Source organism: Artemia sp. Qi Xiang Cuo, chromosome 11, assembly GCF_049724085.1.
Source record: "Artemia sp. Qi Xiang Cuo chromosome 11, ASM4972408v1, whole genome shotgun sequence".
NCBI lineage: Eukaryota > Metazoa > Arthropoda > Branchiopoda > Anostraca > Artemiidae > Artemia > Artemia sp. Qi Xiang Cuo.
Genome location: NC_142804.1, coordinates 8,574,943 through 8,601,336, shown reverse-complemented (window position 1 = coordinate 8,601,336; position 26,394 = coordinate 8,574,943). Strand labels below are relative to the sequence as shown.

The window sequence follows — 26,394 nt, the reverse complement described above, 5'->3', positions numbered from 1 at the left end:
TACAAATTTTTTCTTTTGTACTCAATATTAAAATTACAGTAAAATTTTGAACTGATGAGCTTTCAGAAATTAATATCGTTATGCATAAAATATCCAGTTTAATTTATTAGTTCTTTCCAAGATTAGTCAAAACAAATATAGTTTCACTACAAGCAAAATTTGGATACTGCCCCCTTCTTTAAGTGTAAAAACCTAAAGCCTTTTGTGTCCTAGTCGCTTCACTGAAAACAAATTACTCGTATATTACAAATTTATTCTTTTCCAGTTCTTACAGAATTGAAAATGAAAATAAAAATTGCAGTGAAAAAAAAAATCTTGAACTGATGGATCTTTCAACAATTAATATCATTATATATCTAATATTGAATTTGATTTTGTTTATACTTTCCAAGACTGTTCAAGACTCATAAAGTTTTCAGTAAGGTGCCAATGACGCAGTTGGTTTTAGGATCTATTTTTTAAGATCTATTTATTTTTTTAAGATTTATTTATTCATTTATGTTAGTACCTGTTGTGTGTGTTTTTGCTATGATTGTTTATTTAATTTCTGTTCGTTTTGAGTTTCATTTATTCTTTAATAGTAATTTCTGGTCGTTTTGAGTTTGAATTTTAACAGGTATTTGTATCTCCTGAGCTTAAGTTTAAAATGGCCTTTACTTTTCTTTGAAAAACTTATTTATCGAAAAGTTTTTTTGTTAATTGATCCCCGTAGAACAGCATGAATTTTTAGAGATACGGAATGACTCGTCGTATATTTCTGGAAAAGTTGTTATCCCTATTTTTGTGTACAATGCATCATTCTCATCCCTACCTGTCCCTACTTTCTTTTTGAGTATTTGGGCCTCTGCTTTTACTTCTCTCTTTGATATAGGCTTGTTAAGTCTTTTCCAGATCAAGACAAAAGCCAGAAATAAACGGGATATTCAAAAATATGAGATTGATCTTGAAAAAAACTCACCAAAGAATTATAATAACTGCTCAGCAGATACAAGCTCAATCACTACATTAATAATTAATAGTAAATAAAAGTATGACCGCTTTTGCTCATTCCAAAAACAATTTTTTAATTTCTATATTTTGTGATTTATTTATCAAATATTGTGAAAAAGAAAGGGAAACAAATACCGTCAGAAGTCTAAAAGCTGTTACAGTTAAGGAAAGGCTGATAACCACCTATACAGATAACGCTCTGGAAGTTCTTAGGCTTTAATTGCAGTCATGAAATGGCAGTCTTTAATTTGTCTTTAAATTTCAGTCTTTAAATTGCAAGTCGTTAAATAAATAATAAATATTTAAATTGCAGTATTTAATTGCAGTCATTAAATGGCAGTCTTTAATTTGTCTTAAAATTGCAGTCTTTAAATTTCAAGTCGTTATATAAATAATAAACATTTAAATTGCAGTCTTTAATTACAGTCATTAAATGGCAGTCTTTAATTTGTCTTTAAATTGCAGTCTTTAAATTGCAAGTCGTTAAATAAATAATAAATATTTAAATTGCAGTCTTTAATTGCAGTCATGAAATGGCAGTCTTTAATTTGTCTTTAAATTGCAGGCTTTAAATTGCAAGTCGTTAAATAAATAATAAATATTTAAATTGCAGTATTTAATTGCAGTCATGAAATGGCAGTCTTTAATTTGTATTAAAATTGCAGTCTTTAAATTGCAAGTCGTTAAATAAATAATAAATATTTAAATTGCAGTCTTCAATTGCAGTCATGAAATGGCAGTCTTTAATTTGTCTTAAAATTGCAGTCTTTTAATTGCAAGTCGTTAAATAAATAATAAATATTTAAATTGCAGTCTTTAATTGCAGTCATGAAATGGCAGTCTGTAATTTGTCTTAAAATTGCACTCTTTAAATTGCAAGTCGTTAAATAAATAATAAATATTTAAATTGCAGTCTTTAATTGCAGTCATGAAATGGCAGTCTTTAAGTTGTCTTTAAATTGCAGTCTTTAAATTGCAAGTCGTTAAATAAATAATAAATATTTAAATTGCAGTCTTTAATTGCAGTCATGAAATGGCAGTCTTTAATTTGTCTTAAAATTGCAGTCTTTAAATTGCAAGTCGTTATATAAATAATAACTATTTATATTGCAGTCTTTAATTGCAGTCTTGAAATGGCAGTCTTTAAGTTGTCTTTAAATTGCAGTCTTTAAATTGCAAGGCGTTAAATAAATAATAAATATTTAAATTGCAGTCTTTAATTGCAGTTTTAAAATGGCAGTCTTTAATTTGTCTTAAAATTGCAGTCTTTAAATTGCAAGTCGTTAAATAAATAATAAATATTTAAATTGCAGACTTTAATTGCAGTCATGAAATGGCAGTCTTTAATTTGTCTTAAAATTTCAGTCTTTAAATTGCAAGTCGTTAAATAAATAATAAATATTTAAATTGCAGTCTTTAATTGCAGTCATGAAATGGCAGTCTTTAAGTTGTCTTAAAATTGCAGTCTTTAAATTGCAAGTCGTTAAATAAATAATAAATATTTAAATTGCAGTCTTTAATTGCAGTCATGAAATGGCAGTCTTTAATTTGTCTTTAAATTGCTGTCTTTAAATTGCAAATCGTTAAATAAATAATAATTATTTAAATTGCAGTCTTTAACTGCAGTCATGAAATGGCAGTCTTTAAGTTGTCTTTAAATTTCAGTCTTTAAATTGCAAGGCGTTAAATAAATAATAAATATTTAAATTGCAGTCTTTAATTGAAGTCATGAAATGGCAGTCTTTAATTTGTCTTAAAATTGCAGTCTTTAAATTGCAAGTCGTTAAATAAATAATAAATATTTAAATTGCCGTCTTTAATTGCAGTCATGAAATGGCAGTCTTTAATTTGTCTTAAAATTTCAGTCTTTAAATTGCAAGTCGTTAAATAAATAATAAACATTTAAATTGCAGTCTTTAATTGCAGTCATGAAATGGCAATCTTTAAGTTGTCTTAAAATTGCTGTCTTTAAATTACAAGTCGTTAAATAAATAATAAATATTTAAATTGCAGTCTTTAATTGCAATCATGAAATGGCAGTCTTCAGTTTGTCTTAAAATTGCAGTCTTTAAATTTCAAGTCGTTAAATAAATAATAAACATTTAAATTTCATTCTTTAATTGCAGTCATGAAATGGCAGTCTTTAATTTGTCTTAAAATTGCAGTCTTTAAATTGCAAGTCTTTAAATAAATAGTACACATTTAAAGTGCCGTATTTAATTACAGTCATAAAATGTCAGTCTGTAATTTGTATTAAAATTACACTTATTAAATTGCACGTCCTTAGATAAATAGTAAATTTTTAAATTGCAGTCTTTATTTTCCGTAATAACATTTAGATCTGTATGTTTTCTTAAAATTGCACTCTTTAAATTGCAAGTCGTTAAATAAATAATAAATAGTTAAATTGAAGTCTTTAATTGCAGTTTTAAAATGACAGTCTTTAATTTGTCTAAAATTGCAGTCTTTAAATTGCAAGTCGTTAAATAAATAATAAATATTTAAATTGCAGTCTTTAATTGCAGTCATGAAATGGCAGTCTTTAATTTGTCTTAAAATTGCAGTCTTTAAATTGCAAGTCGTTAAATAAATAATAAAAATTTAAATTGCAGTCTTTAATTGCAGTCATGAAATGGCAGTCTTTAATTTGTCTTAAAATTGCAGTCTTTAAATTGCAAGTCGTTAAATAAATAATAAATATTTAAATTGCAGTCTTTAATTGCAGTCATGAAATGTCAGTCTTTAATTTGTCTTAAAATTGCTGTCTTTAAATTACAAGTCGTTAAATAAATAATAACTTTTTAAATTGCAGTCTTTAATTGCAGTCATGAAATGGCAGTCTTCAGTTTTTCTTTAAATTTCAGTCTTTAAATTTCAAGTCGTTAAATAAATAGCAAACATTTAAAGTGCAGTCTTTAATTTAATTCATGAAATGGCGGTCTTAAATTTTTCTTAAAATAGCAGTCTTTAAATTGCAAGTCGTTAAATAAATAATAAATTTTTAAATTGCAATCTTTAATTGCAGTCATGAAATGGCAGTCTTTAATTTGTCTTAAAATTGCAGTCTTTAAATTGCAAGTCGTTAAATAAATAATAAATATTTAAATTGCAGATTTTAATTGCAGTCATGAGAAGGCAGTCTTTAATTTGTCTTAAAATTGCAGTCTTTAAATTGCAAGTCGTTAAATAAATAATAAATATTTAAATTGCAGTCTTTAATTGCAGTTTTAAAATGGCAGTCTTTAATTTGTCTTAAAATTGCAGTCTTTAAATTGCAAGTCGTTAAATAAATAATAAACATTTAAATTGCAGTCTTTAATTGCAGTCATGAAATGGCAGTCTTTAATTTGTCTTAAAATTGCAGTCTTTAAATTGCAAGTCGTTAAATAAATAATAAATATTTAAATTGCAGTCTTTAATTGCAGTCATGAAATGGCAGTCTTTAAGTTGTCTTTAAATTGCAGTCTTTAAATTGCAAGTCGATAAATAAATAATAAACATTTAAATTGCAGTCTTTAATTGCAGTCATGAAATGGCAATCTTTAATTTGTCTTAAAATTGCTGTCTTTAAATTGCAAATCGTTAGATAAATAATAAATATTTAAATTGCAGTCTTTAATTGCAGTCATGAAATGGCAGTCTTCAGGTTGTCTTAAAATTGCAGTCTTTAAATTGGAAGTCGTTAAATAAATAACAAATATTTAAATTGCAGTCTTTAATTACAGTCATGAAATGGCAGTCTTAAATTTGTCTTAAAATTGCAGTCTTTAAATTGCAAGTCGTTAAATAAATAATAAATATTTAAATTGCATTCTTTAATTTCAGTCATGAAATGGCAGTCTTTAATTTGTCTTAAAATTGCAGTCTTTAAATTGCAAGTCGTTAAATAAATAATAAATATTTAAATTGCAGTCTTTAATTGCAGTCATGAAATGGCTGTCTTTAATTTGTCTTAAAATTGCAGTCATTAAATTGCAAGTCGTTAAATAAATAATAAATATTTAAATTGCAGTCTTTAATTGCAGTTTTAAAATGGCAGTCTTTAATTTGTCTTAAAATTGCAGTCTTTAAATTGCAAGTCGTTAAATAAATAATAAATTTTTAAATTGCATTCTTTAATTGCAGTCATGAAATGGCAGTCTTTAAGTTGTCTTAAAATTGCAGTCTTTAAATTGCAAGTCGTTAAATAAATAATAAATATTTAAATTGCAGTCTTTAATTGCAGTCATGAAATGGCAGTCTTTAATTTGTCTTAAAATTGCAGTCTTTAAATTGCAAGTTGTTAAATAAATAATAAATATTTAAATTGCAGTCTTTAATTGCAGTCATGAAATGGCAGTCTTTAACTTGTCTTAAAATTACAGTCTTTAAATTGCAAGTCGTTAAATAAATAATAAGTATTTAAATTGCAGTCTTTAATTGCAGTCATGAAATGGCAGTCTTTAAGTTGTCTTTAAATTGCAGTCTTTAAATTGCAAGTCGTTAAATAAATAATAAATATTTAAATTGCAGTCTTTAATTGCAGTCATGAAATGGCAGTCTTTAATTTGTCTTAAAATTGCAGTCTTTAAATTGCAAGTCGTTAAATAAATAATAAATATTTAAATGTGCAGTCTTTAATTGCAGTCATGAAATGGCAGTCTGTAATTTGTATTAAAATTGCACTTTTTAAATTTCTATTCGTTAAATAAATAATAAATATTTAAATTGCTGTTTTTAATTGCAGTCATGAAATGTCATTCTTTAAGTTGTCTTAAAATTACAGTCTTTAAATTGCAAGTCGATAAATAAATAATAAATATTTAAATTGCAGTATTTAATTGAAGTCATGAAATGGCAGTCTGTAATTTGTCTTAAAATTGCAGTCTTTAAATTGCAAGTCGTTAAATAAATAATAAATATTTAAATTGCAGTCTTTAATTGCAGTCATGAAATGGCAGTCTTTAATTTGTCTTAAAATTGCAGTCTTTAAATTGCAAGTCGTTAAATAAATAATAAATATTTAAATTGCAGTCTTTAATTGCAGTCATGAAATGGCAGTCTTTAATTTGTCTTAAACTTGCAGTCTTTAAATTGCAAGTCGTTAAATAAATAATAAATATTTAAATTGCAGTCTTTAATTGCAGTCATGAAATGTCAATATTTAATTTGTCTTAAAATTGCAGTCTTTAAATTACAAGTCGTTAGATAAATAATAAATTTTTAAATTGCAGTCTTTAACTGCAATCATGAAATGGCAGTCTTTAGTTTGTCTTTAAATTTCACTTTTTAAATTTGTAGTCGTTAAATAAATAATAAATATTTAAATTGCATTTTTGAACTGCAGTCATGAAATGTCAGTCTTTAATTTGTCTTAAAATTTCAGTCTTTAAATTGCAAGGCGATAAATAAATAATAAGTATTTAAATTGCAGTCTTTAATTGAAGTCATGAAATGTCAATCTTTATTTTGTCTTTAAATTGCAGTCTTTAATTTGCAAATCGTTAAATAAATAATAAGTATTTAAATTGCAGTCTTTAATTGCAGTCATGAAATGGCAGTCTTTAATTTGTCTTTAAATTGCAGTCTTTAAATTGCAAGTCGTTAAATAAATAATAAATATTTAAATTGCAGTCTTTAATTACAGTCATGAAATGGCAGTCTTTAATTTGTCTTAAAATTGCAGTCTTTAAATTGCAAGTCGTTAAATAAATAATAAATATTTAAATTGCAGTCTTTAATTGCAGTCATGAAATGGCAGTCTGTAATTTGTCTTAAAATTGCTGTCTTTAAATTGCAAGTCGTTAAATAAATAATAAATATTTAAATTGCAGTCTTTAATTGCAGTCATGAAATGGCAGTCTTTAATTTGTCTTAAAATTGCAGTCTTTAAATTGCAAGTCGTTAAATAAATAATAAATATTTAAATTGCAGTCTTTAATTGCAGTTTTGAAATGGCAGTCTTTAATTTGTCTTAAAATTGCAGTCTTTAAATTGCAAGTCGTTAAATAAATAATAAATTTTTAAATTGCAGTCTTTAATTGCAGTCATGAAATGGCAGTCTTTAATTTGTCTTAAAATTGCAGTCTTTAAATTGCAAGTCGTTAAATAAATAATAAATATTTAAATTGCAGTCTTTAATTGCAGTCATGAAATGGCAGTCTTTAATTTGTCTTAAAATTGCAGTCTTTAAATTGCAAGTCGTTAAATAAATAATACATATTTAAATTGCAGTCTTTAATTGCAGTCATGAAATGGCAGTCTTTAATTTGTCTTAAAATTGCAGTCTTTAAATTGCAAGTCGTTAAATAAATAATAAATATTTAAATTGCAGTCTTTAATTGCAGTCATGAAATGGCAATCTTTAATTTGTCTTAAAATTGCAGTATTTAAATTACAAGTCGTTAAATAAATAATAAGTATTTAAATTGCAGTCTTTAATTGCAATCATGAAATGGCAGTCTTTAGGTTGTCTTAAAATTGCAGTCTTTAAATTGCAAGTCGTTAAATAAATAATAAATATTTAAATTGCAGTCTTTAATTGCAGTCATGAAATGGCAGTCTTTAATTTGTCTTAAAATTGCAGTCTTTAAATTGCAAGTCGTTAAATAAATAATAAATATTTAAATTGCAGTCTTTAATTGCAGTCATGAAATGGCAGTCTTAAATTTGTCTTAAAATTGCAGTCTTTAAATTGCAAGTCGTTAAATAAATAATACATATTTAAATTGCAGTCTTTAATTGCAGTCATGAAATGGCAGTCTGTAATTTGTCTTAAAATTGCAGTCATTAAATTGCAAGTCGTTAAATAAATAATAAAAATTTAAATTTCAGTCTTTAATTTCAGTCATGAAATGGCAGTCTGTAATTTGTCTTAAAATTGCAGTCTTTAAATTGCAAGTCGTTAAATAAATAATAAATATTTAAATTGCAGTCTTTAATTGCAGTCATGAAATGGCAGTCTTTAGTTTGTCTTTAAATTTCAGTCTTTAAATTTCAAGTCGTTAAATAAATAATAAATATTTAAATTGCAGTCTTTAATTGCAGTCATGAAATGGCAGTCTTTAATTTGTCTTAAAATTTCACTCTTTAAATTGCAATTCGTTAAATAAATAGTAAACTTTCAAATTGCAGTCTTTAATTTCAGTCATGAAATGGCAATCTTTAACTTGTCTTTAAATTGCAGTCTTTAAATTGCAAGTCGTTATATAAATAATAAGTATTTAAATTGCAGTCTTTAATTGCAGTCATGAAATGGCAGTCTTTAAGTTGTCTTTAAATTTCAGTCTTTAAATTGCAAGTCGTTAAATAAATAATAAATATTTAAATTGCAGTCTTTAATTGCAGTCATGAAATGGCAGTCTTTAAGTTGTCTTAAAATTGCAGTCTTTAAATTGCAAGTCGTTAAATAAATAATAACTATTTAAATTGCAGTCTTTAATTGCAGTCATGAAATGGCAGTCTTTAATTTGTCTTGAAATTGCAGTCTTTAAATTGCAAGTCGTTAAATAAATAATAAATATTTAAATTGCAGTCTTTAATTGCAGTCATGAAATGGCAGTCTTTAATTTGTCTTAAAATTGCAGTCTTTAAATTGCAAGTCGTTAAATAAATAATAAATATTTAAATTGCAATCTTTAATTGCTGTCATGAAATGGCAGTCTTTAATTCGTCTTAAAATTACAGTCTTTAAATTGCAAGTCGTTAAATAAATAATAAATATTTAAATGGCAGTCTTTAATTGCAGTCATGAAATGGCAGTCTTTAATTTGTCTTAAAATTACAGTCTTTAAATTGCAAGTCGTTAAATAAATAATAAATATTTAAATTGCAGTCTTTAATTGTAGTCATGAAATGGCAGTCTTTAATTTGTCTTAAAATTACAGTCTTTAAATTGCAAGTCGTTAAATAAATAATAAATATTTAAATTGCAGTCTTTAATTGCAGTCATGAAATGGCAGTCTTTAATTTGTCTTAAAATTGCAGTCTTTAATTGCAGTCATGAATAAAATTCATAAGAATTTTTTATTCTTTTAGACTCCAATATCAAAGTTTAAATGACTCTTACAAATATTCTTAAAAGTTACATCAAGTGTCATATTGCATAATGTTCTTCTAAAAAAAAATGAGAGGATTCGTTTGTCTTTTGTCATCTATTGTGAGTGGCAGAGCTGTTGAGTTTGCAGGGCATATTCGATGAAAAACAGTAATGCCCTTGCATCTCTCCTCCTTTGTAAGTATGAACAAATAGTATTATACCCCAAAAAGTGAGAAAAGATTTGACGAGACGAAGTGTAGCAACAGTCCACCACTGACAGTGTCTGTGTAGCCTCCACCGCTAGGGAAGCTCACTAGAATCTACAGATACAGCTGTTGCATTGCTCAGCTGTCGTCTTAGAAAGTCATTTCATTGAGGCTTAGATACATAAGGTATAACGGATTAATATCAGAACAACCTCCATGGAATATGTTTGGGCAGCAAAATACATAAGAGATGACTGAAAACTATTTTTTGATAATCTAGGTGCTAATGGTGGCACAGGAGGAACTAAGCTTTAAGGTAAGGTGCATTGAATAGACTACCATGTTTGTTTGTCCAATTCCTACTCTTTTACCGGAATTTTTTATTCTTATGATTTTCGAGCCCCCCTTAATTTTCCAAGGAGCTATGTATTCACCTGAACATCAGACTGTTAAAGACAGAATAATTGTAAAGATGTATATAAACAGATTTGATAAATATGATAATATCTAGAGGCGGAAGTTAGACAATTATATGAGAAATAAATTTCCACGAACAATAAGAACGAGGATTGAAAATAAAAATCTAGAAATATAGAATCTAGAGGAAGATTCAGCTTTGATTGCTAATGATTAATTAAAAAGAACTCGTTTTGAGAATTGATATTACTTTTAGGAAGTGAGATATCTTATCTGCGATTACTCTAAGCATTAATGAAAAGATATTTTAATTTGGCAAACTCGGGTTCTCTGTCACAATTCAGGTGTTTTTCAGCAGCGACGTTGGCTTTTTTGAAATTTCGAACTTGAAGTCAGGGTAGTAGCCCCAAAACCCACTTTAAAATGTACTGGCATTTATTGGGACCTTTAGGTTTGGGCATATTCTGGAAGTGAAAAAAAAATAGCAGAAAAAGGTCACGCACCAAAAGTTTACGGATGTACACATTCTTTAAATTTCCTTCTTAGCGATTCTATTATAAGAGAATAAAAAAATTTGAAGCTAAGCAAAGAAATTAACACAGAAATTCTCAATGAACTTTGAATTGTGGTAAAGTTGAAATACGTCTCCCTTCAAAACTTCTGGCTTATAAGGAATATTTCAAACTTCAGTATAATCTCTCCTGTTTCTTGGTTTTCTATGGTGTGGCTTTCAACTTCACCTAGGAATCTTCACTTAGTGTCCTAGATTTATAATTAGGTGACTAATTTACTCATTGACTCATTGACTCTTGTTTGACGTGGAACGGTTTGCCGTTATATGCAAGGAAATGCAATTTTTCCTTACACTTTCTCTCTCTATCCGTTCTTTACCATCTGCCCCCCTTCTTTCTCTCATGTGCCCCTTCTGAAGGAAGATAAAAAAGAAGACCGAATAAACAAAGTAAATTTGAGCTTGTGAAAACCAGAACATAATGCATATAATTCGTTGGCTGAGATTTTTTTTTCTTTTATTAGTTCTATTGAATTTCTTATGTAATTTTCAGCCAGTGTGGGAGAGACAGAGATTTGCCAATTCAAGAGAGAGAGAGAGAGAGAGAGAGAGAGAGAGAGAGAGAGAGAGAGAGAGAGAGAGAGAGAGAGAGAGAGAGAGAGAGAGAGAGAGAGAGAGAGAGAGAGAGAGAGAGAGAGAGAACAAGGGAGGGAATGAGAGAAAGAGGATAGAGGAAGAGATAGATAGATAGGGAGAGTTGAAACCTATTACAGAACTTTAGAACTAATTTTGTAATTCTGGAGAACAAATTTGTTCAAGTTATATATTGCAGCTTTGGCGATAAAAATTCGTGTGGTGAAAAATAAGTTTAAAGGTTGCATTTGAAAGCAAAACTATACATTATATTTAGCCAAAATTATATTTAGCCATTATATTTAGCCAAAATTATATTTAGCCATTATATTTAGCCAAAATTATATTTAGCCATTATATTTAGCCAAAATTATATTTAGCCATTATATTTAGCCAAAAATTTATCTTCTTCTTCTTCTTTCATCAAAATAGTTGTATTTAACACTATATTAGGCTTTAAGCCTATCTGAAAGGCTATTTTATTCACCTTCATTGGACACTCTTAGCGGAAAGTTGGCATTTTTCTTGTGTCAAAAGAAAGAACATGCTTCAGTGGGCTATCTAAGGAAAGCTTGTCTTACTCAGAACGTCAGAACAGTTATTCCCTAGAAACTGGATCAAGTGACAAGTGAGCCGTAGCGAAGAATACTAATTTCTACACAGGAGGGTCTTGTTGCAAAAGAATAGGCCTTGGCACGGTGATAGAGGAGTTCTATTTTCATCGATTTCCCTCCAATGCATACCCACTGATTTTCCTTATTTTAGTTGTTATTTAGCTGCAAATGCAAATTCAGGCTGATAATGATTGAAACTATTTATTTTTAACTTCTGAATTCATAGTGGGGCTCCCGATGGATATCCCAATGTGGATCTACAATAATAACTTTAAACTTCACTTAGAATTATATTGTCAACTCATCTTGTTTTAATAACTTGGGAAGCCCGATTATGGTGCGATAAAATCAAATTTTGCAATAATTTTTGACAATAAATCTTTTGGCTCAGGAAGAAAACCACTAAATGACGGAATATTGTTTTTTTTAGCATTTAGCAAAAAACAAAAATATATTCATTGAATAATGGTTAGCCTACACATTTATAGATTTAAATAATATTTTAAATAATATTTAAATATATTTAAATAAGATTTAAATAATATACAACTGGGTACTTTCCCATAATATGGGCACTTCTAAAAAGTCAAGTATGGTTAATGCTAATGAAATAAAATAGGATGTATATATAATAGTTTATAAACAAATTTGGGCTATATATTTGCTCATTAGGGGGAGGGGGTAAGGCATTGTATATATTAAATACGTAACCTAACCTAACCTAGGTACTTTTTTCTCCCCCTAAACCCCAAAAAATAACAGTTTAAATATTGTAAATTTAATGAGAAACCACGCTTTCCGATCAATTTAGATAATAAATTTAAAAAAACAAGTTTTTTTAACTGAAAGTAAGGAGCAACATTAAAACTTAAAATGAACATAAATTATTCCGTATATGAAAGGGGCTGTCCCCTACTCAACGCCTCGCTCTTTACGCTCTCGCTCTTTAAGTTTTAATGTTGCTCCTTACTTTCAGTTAAAAAAATTTGTTTTTTTGAATTTAATTTTTAAACATTTTTGAACTGATGCAGGTTTTGATTTTGGCTCACCGTACATAAATAATTAAAACAAAATTTGTATATTAATTTTACTTATATTTGGTTAAATGGCTTTCTCGAAAGTTGTTTAGTTTTATTTACGAACGTTTTTATTAGTAATTAGTATGCGTAACTTACGAATTAACTTACATAAAGAACTTCTATATTCATATACTTTTAATACGTATATTAGGGGGTTTGCCTCCCTATTCAATACCTCGCTCTTTACGCTAAAGTTCAAATTTTGTTCCATTTCTTTAAAAATGACCCCTTAATCACGAAGGCCCTTAGTTAGAATAAATAGCTCTTATGAAAGCACTAAAAAATCTTTGGCTTAAAGAGCGAGGTATTGACTAGGGGGAGAACCCAATCATATACAGAATAATTTCTGTTCGTCTTAAGTTTTGATGTTGCTCCTTACTTTCAGTTGAAAAACTTGTTTTTTTTATTTAATTTCTGATCGTTTTTTTTTTAAACAATGCTGGGAAATCCGTTGCCCCTTCATAGCAGTGTCCCTTTCCCCTTGAAAACTTCCTCCATGGAAAGTTCCTCCCACAAAACCTCCGACCCCCCTCCCCCACTACCATAAAAGACCCCCTGAAAACGTAGTATACTTCCCAATAACCAATACTATATGTAAACATTGGGTAAAATTCATAACTTTCAGCCCTCCCCCGGGGACTTTGGGGGATTAATTCATTATATTTTTCGACCATACTGAACAAAATGGCTATCTCAAAATTTTGAGTGACTTTTGGAAAAAAATGAGCGTGGGAGGGGGCCTAGTTGCCCTCCATTTTTTTGGTCACTTAAAAAGGGCATTATAATTTTTAATTTCCACTCGAATGAGCCCTCCCAAGATATTCTTGGACCACTGGGTCGATACGATCACCCCTGGAAAAAAAAAACAAAAACAAATCAACACGCTTCCGTGATCTTTCTTCTGGCAAAAAATACAAAATTCACTACTTTTGCAGATAAGAGCTTGAAACCTCTAAAGTAGGGTTCTCTGATACGCTGAATCTGATGGTGTGATTTCCATTAAGGTTCTATTACTTTTAGGGGGTGTTTTCCCCTTTTTTGGAAAATCAGGCAAATTTTCTCAGGTGCGTAACTTTTGATAGGTAAGACTAAACTTGATGAAACTTATGTATTTGAAATCAGCATTAAAGTCTGATCCTTTTCATGCATCAATTGGTATCAAAATCCTTTTTTTTTAGAGTTTCGATTACTATTGAACCGGGTCGCTCCTTACTTACAGTTCGTTACCATGAACTGTTTGACAATTATCCGCTTTACGAGTCTCCATCACTGTATTCATTCGACTGTCTATAGCCGAAGTTCCCATATAATGGGAAAGTACCTGCAACTGTAATGAACTTATGTAAGTTCTTATTTTATGCTCTAAAGATACAATTAATCCCCAATAGTCCAGTGGGAGTAAATTAACATATAATATATAATACGTGTTACCGTTTTGAAACAAATAAGCCATAAACTTAGCTAGGGTTTCTAGCCCCGGGGGCAATTTCAGTTTTCGCCCTTCCCCCTGCCCCGCACCATCACTAATACAGTATAACAAAACTAAAAACAGCTCAATTTGGCATCCCTTCTAAGGCTGTGCCCGGGGACAGCCGTGCTTCTTGTGTAAACGTGGCAAAGAGATGAAAAGATAACACCCTACAGAATTCAACAAAGATAAACCAAACAACATTTTAGATTATATAATACGAAACCAAAGGTTGTTAGTCGATATAGGGGGATGGGAGAAAGAAGTAAGCCTTCAGACCATAGCAGATCTGCCATAAAACCAGTTTTCGAGGGGTGAGAATACATTTCTTCTCACTTTATGGAACTATCTACCAAAAGCTGTTGATATTTGTTTTTACCACGAGAATTAAATAACTATTTCCCTGGCAAACCTATTTCTAGTTTATTATTTTTGGTAGTAAATTTGGTTTTTATTAACATAAGTTGGCTATTTTAATTCTAAAAGTCTGCTATTTTCATTCTAAAATCGGTTCAACTGACCTTCTAATTTCAGATCATGCTTTAAAATTTCCAATTCCCATAATTTCACGTTCGTTTTTGTGTTTATTGCGCAATAGCTTGTGTTGTCTATTCGTTACTTAAATGTAACCGTTCGTTCAATATATGTATATGTCATCGATGAAGTGACTCATCTGGGTTTTAATACTAATTAATAATGGTCATTAAAATTGAAGAATTTAATTAATAATATCTAAATGCCTGATGCATATTGACACGTAAGGGTTCATTTAGCATATGCCAAGCATGTTCAGCGTAGGCTACTCGTATTCCATTGTTGGCTAATTTTGAAAATAAAACAAACATAATTTCTTGAATTGTACTTTCATGTTTGATTCAGGGGGCTCCCACTATAAACCACTTGGTGTACACCCGGCAGTTTCTGCACACTTTGCATGGTTCCACTATGCCACCTTTCTTCGGTTAATGCAGGATCCTTTTCTCACCACGCGCCAAACCTGGCCACACTTTTCCACAACTCCATACTACTTCGCGCCCCGCATAGCAAACTTCGCTCCACGCACGGTAGACTTCCACTACGTGTGGTATTTGCTACCTGCTGTACATGATCTTTAAAAGTTTCCAGGGCCTCGGCTTGGTTGCTAGCAATTATTGTGATTACTTATAAAAGCTTCAAAAGTATTACAAAAGACAATATTAAATCAATCAAGAAGAAACAGACAATAATTTCTAGCTGATCAGCTTCTTGCCTGACATTCAAAACTGATCAATACGTTGCACGAATATTTTGTAGCTATAACTAACTATTACTTTTCGTAGCATTGTGACATGCAATCGCAAGGAACAGACAGAAAATAAAAGACAAGAAAGAAAGCTGACAAACAGAAAGCTCCCTTTCTATTTAGTCCCTTTTATAGAAAATCACTTAAAAAGGTATGGTAATAAACTTGTTCCCACATAATTTGATACATTCAGAAATGTTCTCAATTTAATAGTTGCAGAACTATTGCAGAACTTGGCTCGGGGAATCTCTTGGCATGGGCAGTGAACGGGAATAAAAACTATTCCGCTCTCTGTCTATGTGTTTGCCAAGCTCAGGCAGTAATCTTTATCTTTTTCTGAGGTCCTTGACCGGGTCTCCATTTAGGGAAGGCTTCGCAGATTTTGGGTAAGGGGAGGGGGGGATCATTTTATTATTTTTGTTCGATTGAGCACATTGTACACACTAAGTATTTTTACAAAATGCGAATAAAATTCAATTGCACTATCAAAACCTACGTAAATATAACTAAGAATCAGGAAGAAAAATTTAGTTTCTGTCATGTTTTCACACCATGAGTCACATTATATTAATTTCAAAGCTTTCCAGGGCTTAAATCGTTTTATTTTTATAATAGCCTCTCGGTCTGATCGAAATCCAGCTGAAGGAATATCCGTATTTTAAGTCACCATAAATATATTAGTTTTGCTATCAAAATTAGGGCTAAGCCCAATTCTATGAAAACTTCAACTGAGAGCTGACTTACAATCTAAGCCCCTGAAGAGGGATGCTAAGGCTTGCCCAGAAATAGCCCTAAAAAAAGCATATTTAGCCCCATATGCTATTACAAAATTGGTCACCTCTATCAAGTAAAATTGGAAAAGTGGATTGCGCATTAATTTTGATGTTTCTATAGTTTAGATTCATTAGTTTCTTCATAAAAAGTTCTTCTAGCTATTTGTACACCTTGCTGTGAAAATACAAACTAATTAACCCACTTACAACCCAAGGCATTATTCAGTTGGAGGGGTAACTGGGTTTGGAGGGGTAACTCCCATAAAAAATTTCGTCGTCTTGTAAAAATATAAAAAATGTATATAAACAAATTTTGATGCGTTTTTAAGTTTTATTGTTTTTGTTTTTGTAGTTCTAGTTCTATATTATGCAATTCATTAGTTTGAACTTGTTCTCTTTTCAACTTGTTGTTGTTGGCCCTGTATTTGTTCTTTGCCTTGCAAGCCTACAGTTTTGTCATACAGACAAGTTTTTCTTGTTTTTTTTTCGATACTTTCCACAATGATGTGTTAGGTGTGAGTATTGTGTCCTTTTGTTTCTTTTTTAGTGTATTATTTTCTTATGTTTAGATTTATTTTCTTTTTTTAATATTTAGTTTCCTACTAAAAAAAACGACCTGGATGTGAGATACATTTGTTTGGGCAATAGTTTGTTTTTGTTTTTTCACTGTCTTGATTAATTTTTTTTTCATAATGCATCTTTCTTTTCTTTTTTTTTAGTTATTACTTGGATTTCTGTTAAGGCTTTACATCAACAGAAATCAACATAAAATCAACAGAAAATCAAGAGAAATCAACAGATAAAATCAACAGAAATCAAATAAAATCAACAGAAATCCAGTTTCGTTTACTAGTTTTCACGTATAATACGACTGTAAAATAGCCAAAGGGGATTTCCTGAACAATAGCACCCCTCCTTGATATCTGAAAAGAGATTTTCGTAACAATACATCACCCAAATTACATATTGACAAACCAATTACATATGCTTTAAAATTAAAAACAAGTTTAGATTCGTCTTATTAAATCTGAATTCCCTTCCATTGTTTTGAAATTATTTTCTAGTATTAAAATTAATTCATTATTTAATTATTATTTATATCTTTTAATTGCTATCTAATTGCCATTATGTAAACAGTAAATTATGAATTATTTTAAAACAGCTTTTTCTAAGAAAACAGTTCAAGGAAATCATTTTACTATTTAAATCTATCTTTAGACTAACTTTTATACGTATAACGTATTTTACGTATACGTATACGTATTTACGTATACGTATATACGTATACGTATATATAATACGTATACGTATACGTATTATACATATACGTATTTTATACGTATATACGTATAACTTTTATACGTATTTAAACACGTATAATACGACTGTAAAATAGCCAAGGGGGATTTCCTGAACAATAGCACCCTTCCTTGATATCTGAAAAGAGATGCTCGTAACAATACATCACCCAAATTACATATTGACAAACCAATTACATATGCTTTAAAATTAAAGACAAATTTAGATTCGTCTTATTAAATCTGAATTCCCTTCCATTGTTTTGAAATTATTTTCTAGTATTAAAATTAATTCATTATTTAGTTATTATTTATATTTCTTAATTGTTATCTAATTGCCATTATGTAAACAGTAAATTATGAATTATTTTAAAACAGCTTTTTCTAAGAAAACAGTTCAAGGAAATCATTTTACTATTTAAATCTATCTATAAACTAACTTTAAAACAATGTTATCTAAGTTATGGAAATTTCCTAGAATTTGAGATTAACGAACCTTGAAAGACACTGAAAAATTTGGCAATTGAATGAATAATACATATTACGAGCTTTTAAAGTTATTTTGATTAGCTTCATCAGTTTCACATCCAAAATGTTGCCTTTTTGGGTGGGGGAGGGGGCTAGACTTTAAATCTGTGCGTGGACATCTATTGCATGTATTTCTGGTACTTTTGTACGAATCAGATAGAATCTTCGGGAGGTTTAGGGGGGGGGAGGGGCTCCGAATCGGGTAACCCTTATCACCCAGGATATGACAATGAGCTCCATACTATAATAAGCTTAAACACAATATCCCTACTTACAAATTTGGCTCTTTACCCATTTAATTATTTACGGTTGCATATTTCATTTTTAATTGTGAATATCAAAAACATATGTTACCACGTCAAGTTCAGTGGACGTACCCGGGGTTCCCAAAACCTATAATTTTTTTGTCTCTTGACCTGAAAAAAATACAGGATCAACCCACACATGGTTCAAAATCAAAATGAGTAGAAATGAACAATCACAGGAGCAGCTTTGACTGAATAATCTAACCTCCAAACAAACATAAATCACAATCAACAATTAATTCAAATTCCTAACAAACAGATACAACCCAAAATAAGAGCCCTGTTGCTATTCTCTAAAACCCCCAAAGCCCGTTAGCAATGTCACAGCCCTACGTAGATGACAGAGACACTTTAGAAACTCTTGCTTGCCTCCTTTTGTATTTATTACTATTTTATTATTATTTATTATTATTATATGTATTTATTATATTTATTATTATTATTATACTTTATTAAACAAAAATGTCACGTAAATCATATATTTTGACCCGAACGCACGTAAAGAGTATATAAACCCGAATTAATTCTTTTAGTTATAGCATGAATACACTTAATGGCGCTGAGAAGACAATAGAACAAACGAGAGAGGCAAATTATAGGTCAGGGACAAATATAGGGCCAAAGGCTGGTCCTTATTATTGTCCTATGTGTGGGGAAGGTGTGAAAACATCTAACCGTCCTGAGCACTAACGTCAGGAGCACTACACAATCTGTCATAACATCGACGCAAAATCTGTCAGAAACACTAGCCGTCACAACATCGATAGTCATAACATTAACACGTCAGTTCATCTATAGTCACAATCGCTACCCGTCAGAACGTCGACAGTCATAACATCGACACGTCATAACATATAAAATTTTTTTAGATGTTATGACGTTTCAATGTTATGACGTGTTGATGCTGTGACTGTCGACGTTCTGACGGGTAGCGATTATGACTGTCAATGAACTAACGTGTCGATGTTATGACTGTCAACGTTCTGACGGTTAGTGGTTCTGACAGATTTTCCTTGTCGACTAAATGACGTTTAGAACCTTGTGATGGTTATTCGAAATGGTAGCACCCCCTATGTGTGGAGTTTTAGATGAGTGTGTAATCACTTGATGTGTAAATATGAGGAGCTAAGTGATTGGAGACTAACTGTTTGGTAGCGGGGATTATGATTGTGGGTGGTTGGTGAGAGTGTTTGCAGTTGAGTGTTTTATGGGTATCAGAAGCTTGGAACGATTCCTTTGTCTCGCGATGAATCAGAGAAGTAAATTTTTGCAGTATTACCTTAGGATTTGTGTAAATTCTTTGTACTTGTTCTTTGTTTATAATTTTTGCCATGGCCTTATGGGCTTTTAGCGCAAATAAATTCTATTCTATTCCATTCTATAGACCAGTAGCAGTGATCGACCCTGTTTTAACCTTCCTCAAACAGCAGGCTCAGTTAGAGACGGGGGAGATCTTGGATAAGGATAAACCGCTCAAAATTGAAAGAACATATGCATATACATACACATTGAATATGAACTGGGTGATAAAAGTAACTTAATTACTTAAACCCTTCTAAGATAGATTCCCAGCTATACCCCTGTACTCAAAAGCACTGCGATCCATCCTCCTAATAGTTATAAACTTTAAAATTTTTCTATCTCAATTCAATCCAAATATATTATTCCTTGTCCTTATCAAAAGTTAAGACTTCAGGTTGTTTCTTTATACCCCAAGGAAATCAGAAGTTTTGAGAAATTGGGAAAAATAGTACCCAGGGAAAAACTGACAGCTCGAAATTACCTTGTTCTGGGCTTACTTAGTCTTTTATTACCAAAAACAAGACTATCCCTTTTTGTCCGGGGAAAAGCAGCTCTTAAGGTAGCTCCAACACCAGGAATAACAGGACCACTCAATGACTTAATTCTTTGGCCGTTATAGCTTTCATCTGATGTTTGGCTTGAAGAATCAATATAAGTAGCAGTAGCAGGAAGGCTGACGCTCCTGGACGTTTTCTCAGCGTCAACGAGAGAGATCAATTTGTCTTTAATCAGTGGTTTTTCTAAGTCACTTTTTTTTTCTGACGTTGTTACACTGCACTTTTCATCACTTACTATTGTTCGATATTTGTCTGCCATCTCCCGAAAAAAATTTACTACTGTAAGCGCCATTCCGGATGAGCAGCCAACGCTATTCATGAGTTACAATGTGGAGTTCATCACAATTTTAGTACTTGAGAGGTTGTGAGATAAGAAAATGTTAATAGTTGGCAATGTTAATAGATGAATCTCGTACTTTACGTCTGGAAACAAATTCCAAATGATGTTCCGCTAAATACTCTTGATTTAACGGCAAGGGCATATCAAGGATTTTTTTTTGGACGCGGGGTGGGGGGTTAAAAATTTAAAAAAGCACGTCAAAAAATTGTTTAAATACATTTTTGATTACGTTTTTATTAGTAAAAAAAAACTTTGGGGGAGGGGCGGGGTCAAACCCTGAGCCCTTCTGGAATCGGCCTGGTTTGATGGTAAATGTTATATACTTATAACGAGAAAAGATTTAGGTTTACAAACACAAAAAATTTAAAATTCCAAATTTAGTTTTTAATTCCCACTTTTATGAAAAGCAAGAGAAGTGCAAAAACTATATTTCGATTGTTTTCCTCTGAAAATCCTCATTGTCCCTGAAACTTACAACTTTTGATAGCTCTGTGTTCGAATCATACCTTTTTTAAAGCAAAGAAAATACTTAAATGTTGCATTAAATATTCGTTTTCTTTACAAACAGGTTATACATTTACTACCATTATCCCTATTTCACCCTTTCATGGTTATCTACTGCCACACAAAGTAGCAGAGATTCGATTAGGAAAACTGAAATAGCGTTGTCACAAAACTTACATTCTAAGGCAAGAGCAAAAAAAAGTTAAAAAACGTGTTTCAGGTATTTTTACTTTTCAAAAGGAAGATTTAATCTACATCTAAAGGTAAGGCACAAGGCATTTTTACTCAAAAACTCCGATTTCCCCACAATTTCTCGACATGGAAAAATATAAATTAACTGCAGAAATTTTGGAAACTGCAGAAATTTCCAAATAATTTGAGATCCAAAAAATGGAAAACGAATTGAATCAGTGGGCAAAATATTGCCTAGTATTATGAGAGTAATATAAAAGTAAATTCAAAAAGTGCTACATAACTCCTTTCAAATTCTTTAGGCTGAGCGACCAAGACTATAATTTCTGTGCCTTGTGTGTATGAAGTATTTGTCAGATAGTCTCAAAATCATCCAGTTCTGAGTTAATTACCAGCATCGGTCTAATAGACTGCTCAAATGAGGAAGCAGTAATGTAGATCAGCATTGTCAACGCTTTGAAAAAAATGTACCAGTTTCCTGAGTAAAATTGTTTATATCACGAGAGATTAATTTCTACAACCTGAACATCAGGTTCAAAATGTGCCATAAAAAAAGAAAATTTCTGGTAAACTGAAACTTGAGCCGAAATCTGAGCCAGAAAGGAGAATATAGAACCAAAACGTGCCGGAAAATTTGAATTGTACCTATATATTTCCAGTTGTAGCGCATTGAGGCAGGACATCTAAATTGTACCAAAAACAGTACAATTGCACCACGTTGACAACGCTGATGTAAATCCAAAAGGTCAAAGTGTCACTGAACATACATTGTGCTGCTGATCTATTCTTTAAGAATAACTAAGTAAATGGTTTTTGACAATAATTTCAGAAGTTTGAAAATATGAGACCCGACCTTTAAATGTAACAGCAACAATATGTTATATGTCCTAGGGTCTCTCTACATCATCAAATTTAGTTTTCTTTCAATTTCTAGGGGTATAATGAGAGAAGGATTGAGATAGCTAGGACACATTTTGCAGATGAAACATGACAGATTGCCAAAGATCACACTTTTCCGCCATCTATATAGGGCTAAACTCCCCGTAAGAAGTAGCTTTATAGGAGACTGGAACTTCTTGGAGGGGTTGAAGAGGGAAGTCTTGGATAGATTGAGATGGATGAAAAGCGTACGTAGCTTTCCTGGATTAAGTTCGCTTGGTGCTGCAGTGAGCTGTTAGTAGTAGTAGTCTGGCAAGAATCATCAGAAAATGAATAGCATGATTATGGTCTACTTTGTAAAAATACTCTGAAGTCTTAGGACTGGAACGGCAAGTCGGCCTATATTTACCAAATTGCTTTCCCTCAAAAAGTGCGTTATCTTAAAGGAGGCAGTTTAGACACATTATCATCACACAGCAAGGAGGTGTAATAGGCATGATTTTGCACGTGCAGGATTTCAAATCTTTTTGATAGAAGAGCACAGTCAAATGCGGAAAACTGGCTCTGGCCCATGCTTACACGAGCCCTTGTTATACAAAGTCAAACTTTAGCGTGATGAGCGGGGATGAGCCCCCATTTTTAGGATTATCCTGGATACAACATAACGAGACAAGTCTATGACCTACTTCTTTTTGGTTCAAAATAAAGCCAAATATGTTTTAAAAAACGAGCACAGATTGAACAAAAAAAAAACTAATTTTTCTCAATTGAAAGAGAAAGATCGATGTTAAAACTCACAATGAAAAAAACGTCCTGTATATGATTTAGACTCCGCCTCCCTTACCCTCTGCTCTTTATACTAAAGTTTGTCTATTTTTCGCAACACTTTAAGTACGAGTACTAAAACAATGTGACGATAGGATTTTTATTTTCTAATGTCTGGACCTATTTTTTAATGACTGGACCAACGATGGGTCTATTTATTGGCACTTGCTTTAAAGAACAATTATTTTGTTCTGACGTAGTTGACGGCAATCGGTGAACAAAAAACATCGGTAATCAATTGTCGACTGAATAATGTTGTGCTCTAAAATGCATTTCAGTTAACTACTACTTAAAATTTAGCATAGAGAGCAGGGTGAAGAGAGGGCTGTCGCCTCCCTTTCACAGAATGATTTAGCCTAATTTGTTTTGATCTTAATGTTGCTCTTCAATTTGATTTGAAAAAAAAAACCTTGTTTTTTAATTGATTTACATTAATTATAAAGTTAACATTAAGGCTTATCGGAAGTTCTTACAAAAATAGTCTGTATCAATATTTCTTTTTTTAAAAGGTTAAATGATATAGACGAGGAAGTGATTTAATATATATATATATATATATATATATATATATATATATATATATATATATATATATATATATATATATATATATATATATATATATATATATATATATATATATATATATATATATATATATATATATATATATATATATATAATGGTGTCTTAACATGTTAGAAACAATCTGGCAACTAGGTAGGTAAGTGAAAACCTGTTACGGGGGAGCATGTTTCAAAGAGAAGTGGAAAGGGGGGCAAATTATAAAAGAAACACTAAAATTTGGTAAAGTATCACACAGAATAAAAATAGAAAAACGGTTCTAAACGAATAAAAAGACAAGAAAAGAATCATTCAATCGCTATAGCTTCGCCTATACAAAACAAGGCGTCTTTGGTATGGATGAAGAAAAACACGAAAAGTGGAACACAGCCGAAGATTGAAGCTAGAAACCGGAAAAAAGAAAACGAAATTCGAAAAAATATATAACTAATTACATTGAAGTAAACAAATACAAGGCTTCAATAAATAGTAAATAGGTTGAAATTCCTTTACAAATGAGACAGAACGAACAGAAACAGTCCTCTTTGACAAGACCGCTTCCACGGGGGGTTATGGGGTTAGACCCCCTCCGCCCCCGAAATGTTTTTTCGGACTCGTAAAAACGTATCAAAAATTAATATAAACCAATTTTTTATGCGTTTTAAAGTTTTTTTTGTTAAACCCCCACTGAAAAATTCTTTTGTAACCCCCTTCCAAAAAATAATCTTGGATACGTCCCTGCTATCTGATTTAACAAAAGCTTTCTGCAAAAGATGAAACGATAGATAGAATGATAGAAATGAATAAAAGTGAAGTGAATAAATGCTAGTTCACAAGGGAAAAGATTCTTAGAGCCAGTGATGGCAAATGTTACGTCCATGGTTGTCAACGTAACAGTGACCAGATATATTATTTAGGGACAAGTAACAAGCCTGTTGCGTGAACTTGCGACAAAGAGGAATTGAACCCTGGGCCCCGTATTAACAAGCAGAGATTAATCATTGCGCTGCCAGAGGATACTTAAATACAATAATTTGATAAATAATTAAAAGGTTCGGGTAAGGTTTATATTAATGGACTATTCATGTAGCTAAGAAATAAACTTACCTACATAGTCAGAATTGCATCCTGAATCCAAATTTAACATTCATTTGTTTTGGAAATAAACTTTACCCCCACCTCTATATATACCAATTCAGGGTATATTCCAATTCAGGACCTTTTTGCACATTAGGGAGGTAGGGGTAAAGTTCATTTCTGATGCAAATGAATATTAAATTAGGATTCAGGATGCAATTTTGACTATGGAAGTAGGTTTGAACTTTACCCCCACTACCCTCCCTAATGTGCAAATTTATACCCTGAAATGGAATATACCCTGCATTGGTAAATATAAGGGTGGGCATAAAGTTCATTTCCTACGCAACTGCATGTTAAATTTGGATTGAGGATGCAATTCTGACTATAAAGGTAAGTTTATTTCTTAGCTACCTGAATAGTCCATCAATATAAACCTTACCCAAAGGAATTGGTAGAGAAATCGAACAATCCAGGCTATTTGATTAATTCAGTTTCGTCTAGTAAAAGACGTCAGTTTCGTCAGTTTCAGTTTCAGCTCGTTTATTTAGAAGGGAGGTAGAACGAACAAGCACTGATTTTCCACTGAAACGATGGAAGCTAATACGAATTATGTAGACCAAGCAAGCACTAGTTATCCATTTAAATTAGAATTTTCCACAGAAGAGGTAACGATAGAAACAATTCAGTTTAAATTGGGTCGATAGAGTGCACTCAATGTTTCTACTAATAAAGAAGAACTAAACTTCCCATCTCAGGTATCTTGAAAAAAAGGTTCTTTTGCGCTTGCGAAAATTCAAGTGCGTAAAGGTCTTCAAGGAGACTTTTTATCGTAGGATCCATCTGCGTCAAGGGATACATAAACGAATTGACGGAATGTCTATTCGTTTAGAAACAAGGAAAAATGAAAATATACATTAGGCTGCACTCACATGATGGATAAATGGCTAAATTTGTCAGTTATATAGGGGAGTATATTAGGTTAAGGTACTTTATAAGAACAATAAGTTGTTGTATTAAGACACAAGAAGCTTTATGTCATACTGCTGTTGGCAAAAAAAGCTAAATATGTGTCGAGTCTTATGCCTCAGGTGTTCGAAACAAACAATAATCCTTGCTAAACTGTATAATTCAATAGCGCTTCCACATTTTCTATAGACAGCACCATTTTGGAAGAAACAAGGAAAAATGAAACTACACATGAGGCTGCACTCACATGATGGATAAATGGCTAAATTTTTCAGTTATATAGGGGAGTATATTAGGTTAAGGTACTTTATAAGAAAAATAAGTTGTTGTATTAAGACACAGGAAGCTTTATATCATACTACTGTTGGCAAAAAAAAAGCTAAATATGTGTCGAGTCTTATGCCTCAGGTGTTCGAAACAAACAATAATCCTTGCTAAACTGTATAATTCAATAGCGCTTCCACATTTTCTATAGACAGCACCATTTTGGAAGAAACAAGGAAAAATGAAACTACACATGAGGCTGCACTCACATGATGGATAAATTGCTAAATTTTTCAGTTATATAGGGGATAGACTAAGGTACTTTATATGGCACAATAATGTGCTGTGTAATTACTCAAGAAGCTTTATGTCTTACCGTAATTGGTAAAAAAAAGAAGCTAAATATGCTGCAACTTCTTGTAGATACAAAAACGGTTCTGATGCAGAAATTAAATAAAAAAAACAAGTTTTTTAAACTGAAAGTAAGGAGCGACATTAACACTTAAAACGAACAGAAATTATTCCGTATATGAAAGGGGCTGTCCCCTCCTCAACGCCTCGGTCTTTACGCTAAAGTTTTTTATTGTTTTAAAAAATAAAGTTGTGAGACTGAGTCATACTTTAGCGTAAAGAGCGAGGCGTTGAGGAGGGGACAGCCCCTTTCATATACGGAATAATTTCTGTTCGTTTTGAGTTTTAATGTCGCTCCTTACTTTCAGTTTAAAAAACTTGTTTCTTTTATTTAATTTCTGATCGTTTTTTAGTTAATGCAGCTTTTATTTTGGCTAACCGTCATTGAA

At 31.1% G+C, this 26,394-nt stretch overlaps 1 protein-coding gene across 4 annotated transcripts in view; it reads right to left on the bottom strand.

The window, feature by feature from the left end:
* The window catches only part of dnc (phosphodiesterase dunce), a 562,555-nt gene that overhangs the window by 371,237 nt on the left and 164,924 nt on the right, over window positions 1–26,394 (bottom strand). Inside the window, exon 1 of one of the 4 annotated variants that reach the window (XM_089096262.1) lies at window positions 19,905–20,394. The exons of the other annotated variants lie outside the window; for them this stretch is intronic. Coding sequence (XP_088952388.1) covers window positions 19,905–20,299 — 395 coding nt within the window. The 5' untranslated portion in view covers window positions 20,300–20,394. Of the gene's footprint in view, window positions 1–19,904; window positions 20,395–26,394 lie in introns of those variants that run through there. 4 annotated transcript variants of the gene reach the window in all.